The 6,131-nt window shown below is 44.6% G+C and overlaps 1 protein-coding gene across 1 annotated transcript; it reads right to left on the bottom strand.

The window, feature by feature from the left end:
* Positions 1–4,045: 4,045 nt before the first annotated feature.
* On the bottom strand, positions 4,046–4,444 carry LOC109482283. Its single transcript, XM_019784970.1, has one exon. It carries the CDS (start codon positions 4,442–4,444, stop codon positions 4,046–4,048), a length of 399 nt encoding a protein of 132 aa, XP_019640529.1.
* Positions 4,445–6,131: the final 1,687 nt, after the last annotated feature.

The raw sequence follows: 6,131 nt of genomic DNA, 5'->3' as shown, positions 1-6,131 counted from the left end.
CCAAAAGTCATTACATGAGGTGGAAGGGCGAAGGAACAAATTGGTGGCACTTGGCAGTTTCCGCCATCTAGTTTATGACTGCATTCTGACAGTGTCAGGGGGCAGTAGTTGTACGCACATCATGTTCAGATGAAATACAACGTAAATGGGTCTGAAATTGGACCCTTCGTGAGCGAATAAAAAGGCTTTAGAGCAGCTCCATAAAAACTCATTCTGAAACTTTTAGCACAAATGCAAAGTAAGTGCTACAGACGAAAATGCGCATTTGCTGATCTTTACCATATAAGACCAAGTTTGCGATTAACTTGATTTTGACCGATGCTACTTTTGAATTTAGAATTCACACTGACCTAAATAACAGCTGTGTATGTCCAGCATATCCAGAACATGAAATATCAAAACTGCAAAATTTCTGCATCAACACCAAGGGGGGAATCAAAATCAATTTGTAAACCAAGACCTAAGTAACATGTAACAATGTCGTGGCGAATACTGCCATAGGTCTGTGAATTAGAATCTGATTAAATGATTTCCGGTGGCATAATGTTTGTCCCAGCTAAGACAAATAAACTTCATGTCCACTACCAAGCATACTAGTACATGAAAGCGGGCGCTATGACCAAGGTGACTGCTACAGATGTTTTACGGCCCTTGGATTCGGCGATCCCGGAAGGTACCAATAAAACCTGCGTAACGCACACTCGATCAGTGCTGCAAATGCATAGGAAACGAGACCGTGTGGAATGGCCTTCTCGGTTATGAATCTGAAAACACATTACCATGCGTCATCCGCACAGAAGGATGCGTGCGTTAGGGTGTCACTGGCACGGCTTTGGCGTTTCAGGGAGACGCCCGTGCTTCCCCGTGTATAACCAGATACTGAGCCCTGACCAACAGCCGTATTTTCTGGCTATTTTCTGCAGAGACATGGCATAGAATACCAGACTCAACTCCTGTTTATCTGTGCTTATATTGATTTTATCTAAATTTTGTAATTCGTCCATGTGTTTACTACTACATAAAATGTGTCAAATACAGCACTGAAGTTTGAAAAATAAAATCGATTTCCCAAAAAATGTGCAAAGAAAACACTACAAGTCATGTATATTAAGCCGTATTGCCTAAAGCTCCTGTCATGACATTCAGAACCTTCCCCTGAACACCAGACGACTAAGGGTGTCAGAAGTTCCGGAGTAGTCGGACCAGATTTAGGCAACGCTTGTCTTTCTATAAAAATTGAATCGAATTTGAGTCGAATTTTGAGCAATATTTCATTGCCAAACACGCCCGACCTACCTTCGAACACCAGCCAACCCCGGCCGAACCTTCCATTTACACCCGAATATTTTAAACATTTTGAAACTTTCAGCCGAACAGTAGCCAACCCAGCAGACCTTCCTTCCGACCTACTCCTAACCATGGTGTGAGTGTTTGGCAGTGTTTCGGAGGCCATATTTGGCTATGTGCGACAGGGGCTTCAGATTAAGCTGTCCAGGTCATGCTTGCCTACATGCCCAGCAGACAGGAAGGTGACATGCGGATACACACATTTTATATCCCGGGACGCCTACAAGGGATTAGGGGCTCTTGTCACTGCAAATATTTGCCTTGCATGCGCAGTGTTTCATTATCTGAAGCAGCCCAAGGGCGTGAGAAATTGCCTTTATCAATGAGTAGGTCTGACGAACGACCTACCGTTGCGAATACTCATAGTCATACCAAAAGTCTTATATTCTGGGCTAAGCACCAGTACCACTGTCGATAGCTCACAGCAATCAATTTGGAAGAGTTGTGGCTCTACATATTTTAATTTGATATCTTACCCTACTTTATAGTCTTTTGTAATATCATAACTTTGTTTCAAAATTATATACTACTACTAGTATACTAAGCATACTAAGTCATGCTGTTTTGAATGAACAAGCTCTGCACGTAGTATTTACGTTCAAGTTGATACTTGTGGAGCAGGCCTGCTCCGATCTGAAAAAAACAGGGTTAGAAGAGTTGCCTTCCTGCCAAAAACAGGTGATAGGGTCGATTGGAAACCATGCATTTATATGCATTTAACGGTTTTACCATTACACCGGGCGAAGTAGTCGTATCTGATCTGTCACCTTGGAGAGAAAAATGGATCAAATATGACAGGGTAACTCTCTGGATGTGACTCCCAAAGAAAACATTAACCCAAGGGATTAAACTCTGCGTCTGACGCTCACCAACAGGTCTCCAGGCAGCGAACTTTAAAAGTCGTCTCGTCTGTTGACGCTGGCGTGTCGTTTCCACTGCCCCGCTGGCATTTAGAGTGAGCAGAGAGAGAAATGGTTTCAATTTCCTGTTGTATCCCCAGGTGGGCCATTGGCAGCTGGGCGTTACTAAGCACGTTATTTCTGACTCTCACGATCAGGGAGGACTTTAAGAGGAACCAATAGTGCCGAAGGGCTACACATGGTGCAGCTGATCACTCACTGATCGAACTACATCAAGTTAACTGAAAAGCAAAGAAACTTTGTACTCATTCATATATAACGTTTGGGGTTCTCGTCGGTCCTTGCATTCTTTCTCTAGGAAATACTATATTTTCTATAGCAGAAGGCTTGAAAGACAAACTGTTGATTGGTAGAAATAAGACTACTACAATGGTGGCTATTAGTAACGATTTTTATATAACACAAGACAGAAGAACTTTATTGCACAACAGATGTAATGTGTACAACGTACGGCAAATGTACATACATACTTGGTGATGCTAACAATTATATATCTAACAGTTCTATGAGGTGACAGTTCTAACTGTTCTAAGAAGCTGATCTAATTTCATATATAACAGTAAAGACAGTAATTATACTATTCCAACTCTCTACGTCTGAAGTGATGATCCTACTGCTTTATGATACACTTTACGTGCAATAATCATTATATGCTTATTATACCATGGAGGATAATAATCCAAACCAACAGTCTGTCTATGTCATTGATCTTCCATCGTGAGCCAAACCAGTCGAGCGTGTGGGACAGTATCAGCGTTGCAGGAAAATATTGATCATTTCGTCATGCCCCCGGGTCTATACTTCAACCCCAGGTCGTGCCTGGTATCTAATATTCAGAAGGAATAAACGCTTCTGACAGGTATAATCCTGGAGTAATTACATAACGACACAGGGCTAAGCCTGATGTGTACCAGTATCGACTGTCCAAATTTCCGGCCGACCCTGAGGCCTCCTTTGGTATGACTGACCCACAACTCACAATGCGGACATGTATCTCGTGTGGCGGGTCCCAGGTGCCTGGGAGTCTGTATCTAGAACCGTGTTATATCAAGGACCATGCTCAGTCGCGTTCAGGGTAGTCAACGCGTATCCAGAACCGCTTCGTGACAAATTTACGTTCTTGGATACGCAGAGACTATACAAACCGTGCCTGGTTCTAACCCTGACTACTTCAGGCATATAACTAGATAGGCACGGTTCTGGACACAAGTCTGTACCATATTTACCCTAGATCTCGGAAAACCATAAAGGATGTCTTAAACGAAATAAAGATAATGGAAACTTACTGGCACAAACTGACGCATGCACCCATACTTTGCAAAAACTGGTACCGCTTTTTTGGTTGAAATCGTATCAGCGCTGTGATAAATATTTGAAATAGAAGCTGTCTAGTTTATATCCATATTATATTTTTCTTTGACCAGGCGTAATACAGGCATGAGAAATGCGTTTTGCTCTAGATTGAAAAGCTCTTATTGCTTATTGCTTAGAGGTCTTGGAAACTTGAAAGATAAACAATTATCATTCAAACAAAATCAGAAGTAGTCCAGTTTAAGCTTCCCATGGATCTTTGTAAGAAAGCAGGCGTAATGCAAACACGGGAAACGCATTTTGTTTAAGTTTGAAAAACTGTTATTGTCTGGGAGGTCTTTGACACTTGGGCTTGAACGAGGACATACAGGTACTGACCTGCTAGAAGATGACGTGCTTTCCAGCACCCGTGGGGCGACTGTGCCGGATCATCAGTCGGATTCCGGCTTTCACGGGCGTTTCATCCCTTATATCCGATACGCCTCAGGCCGGCGGGACGACAGGGTGGACCTCTCTGCCCTGCCTCCAACACAGTCGTCTCTGCTCTGCTTCCAACTCCTAGACTTCCTTTTGATCCAGATGGAGAAACTGCTCTTCTCCACTTCTTCTGCCACTGCTCGAACAAACTGGGACTGGGCTTTCCCCCTAATCTGAAAGTCTCTGCATAGACGCATCAGAGATGTCCCTGCAAAGCCACGGACCCCCACCTCCACTGGGTAGAGGTGGATCCTCCAACCGTTCTGTCTGCACTGCTGAGCTAACTCCTCGTACTTCAGCTTCTTCCGCTCATGTGCGCACTGAATGTTCTCCTCCCAAGGCATGGTCAGTTCCACTATGACCACCGACTTCTGATCTGCTGACCACATGACAAGGTCAGGTCTTAAAGGTGTCTCACATATGTCTTCCGGGACGCGAAGTTGTCTAAGTCTACCAGAAGCTCCCACTTCCCTCTGCTGAGTGGACCACCGCCAATGTTGTTACTTCTGGGGGCTGCTTCCTTCGGCCTCTGCCCTACTCTTACAAACTGAATGGGCTGCCATGATGTCTCCGTTCCTGCAGATTCCCTCCTTACATTCTCCAGGGTTGTGGCGATCTGTCTAAGGGCTCTGTTATGTCTCTAGGTGTATCGCCCCTGCTGGAGTGCGGTTTTACAGTTTGACAAGATGTGCTTGAGGTCTGCTCGTTCCAGGCCACACAGCAGACAGGTTTCTTCGTTCTTGAACCATCTTGTGACATTCTGGGGTGTGGGGAGGACATCATATACGGCTCGTAAGAGGAAGCTCAGTCTAAAGTTCTGCATACCCCATAAGTCACTCCATGTCAACTTCCTTCCTACAGCACCTCCCCAGTTCAACCACGCTCCCTGTTGGCGCTGGCCCACTGCGGCCACTCGCCTCTTTTCCTGCTCCATCCTTCTCACTTCTTGGGTCACGAGTTGTCTCCTCTCTCTGGGGTTGGCACTTGACCACCTGTGTGATCTCTCTCCCCAGCCCAGTCCTGTTCTCCCCACTTGTACTGCCCCCACTAGGTCTTTGTGGTGTAGTCTGTTTACAGCTTGACTGATGACCTCCTTCACTTTCCACTTCCTCCCAGTACAGATACTCTTGTTTACTGTTCTGACTGATGAGTCTCGTGATCCCTCCAGTCCAAGGACAAGTCGGACCTTTTCCACCTTGTGTTCCTCTGCAATGGAAGATAGTGACAGACTTAGCATGTTGTCGCCAAACAGTGCGACAGTAGACAGACTTGGGACGCCCAGCCATCGGCGGAAGTAGGCATTGGCTTTCCTATCAATTTGGTCCACAACTGACAAGGAGATGTTGTAGGTTTTTAGAGGCCACTTCAGTCTGATCTTGGGAACAGCATAAACTGTACGCACCAAACCTTGAGCCTTCCTGGAAGTTCACACTCATCTATACTTTTAAGGCCTCCATCGTTTCTGGCCTTCTCTCGCTGTCTTTCAGACTGCATGTGTACAGTCGTCCCAAACTCTTCACTGGTTGTTCCTGTACGGTTGGGATGATTTGGTCATTGACAGTAAAAGTTCTGTTGCTGATTTTCCCCTTTCTTAATGACAAGCTTCTTGATTTGGCTGGTTTGAATTTCATCCCAGCCCAATTTGATAGAAAGATAAAAAAAATGATTATCATTGCCAAAATGCCAAAAGTAGTCCATCTTAAGCTCTCCATAGAGCTTTGTAAGAAAGTAGGCGTAATGCAAACATGTGAAATAGATTTTCTTTAAGTTTGGAAAACTGTAATTGACTGGGATTTCTGGACACTTTGGCTTGAAAGATACAAAGTTTTATCATTGCCAAAATGTCAAAAGTGATCCATCTTAATCTTTCCGTATCGCGTTGTAAGGTACGTGCACTCATGTTGGGATTCCGAATGTTCCAAACCGCTAAGCTAATCAAGAATGCTGAAAGCTAGCAGATGCAAGCCATCTATCTTCGGCTGAAGGCCAATTACTCAACGATTATCACCTTGAAATTATCTCTCGGTACAGCTTTCGCGGAGTGTGCTGATTGATGTGTGTGGGTGTGTCTCGCAT

This window comes from Branchiostoma belcheri, unplaced genomic scaffold (assembly GCF_001625305.1).
Source record: "Branchiostoma belcheri isolate BF01 breed outbred unplaced genomic scaffold, Haploidv18h27 scaffold6, whole genome shotgun sequence".
Lineage (NCBI taxonomy): Eukaryota > Metazoa > Chordata > Leptocardii > Amphioxiformes > Branchiostomatidae > Branchiostoma > Branchiostoma belcheri.
The sequence above is the reverse complement of the archived record's forward strand: the minus strand, read 5'-3'. Positions and strand labels throughout refer to the sequence as shown.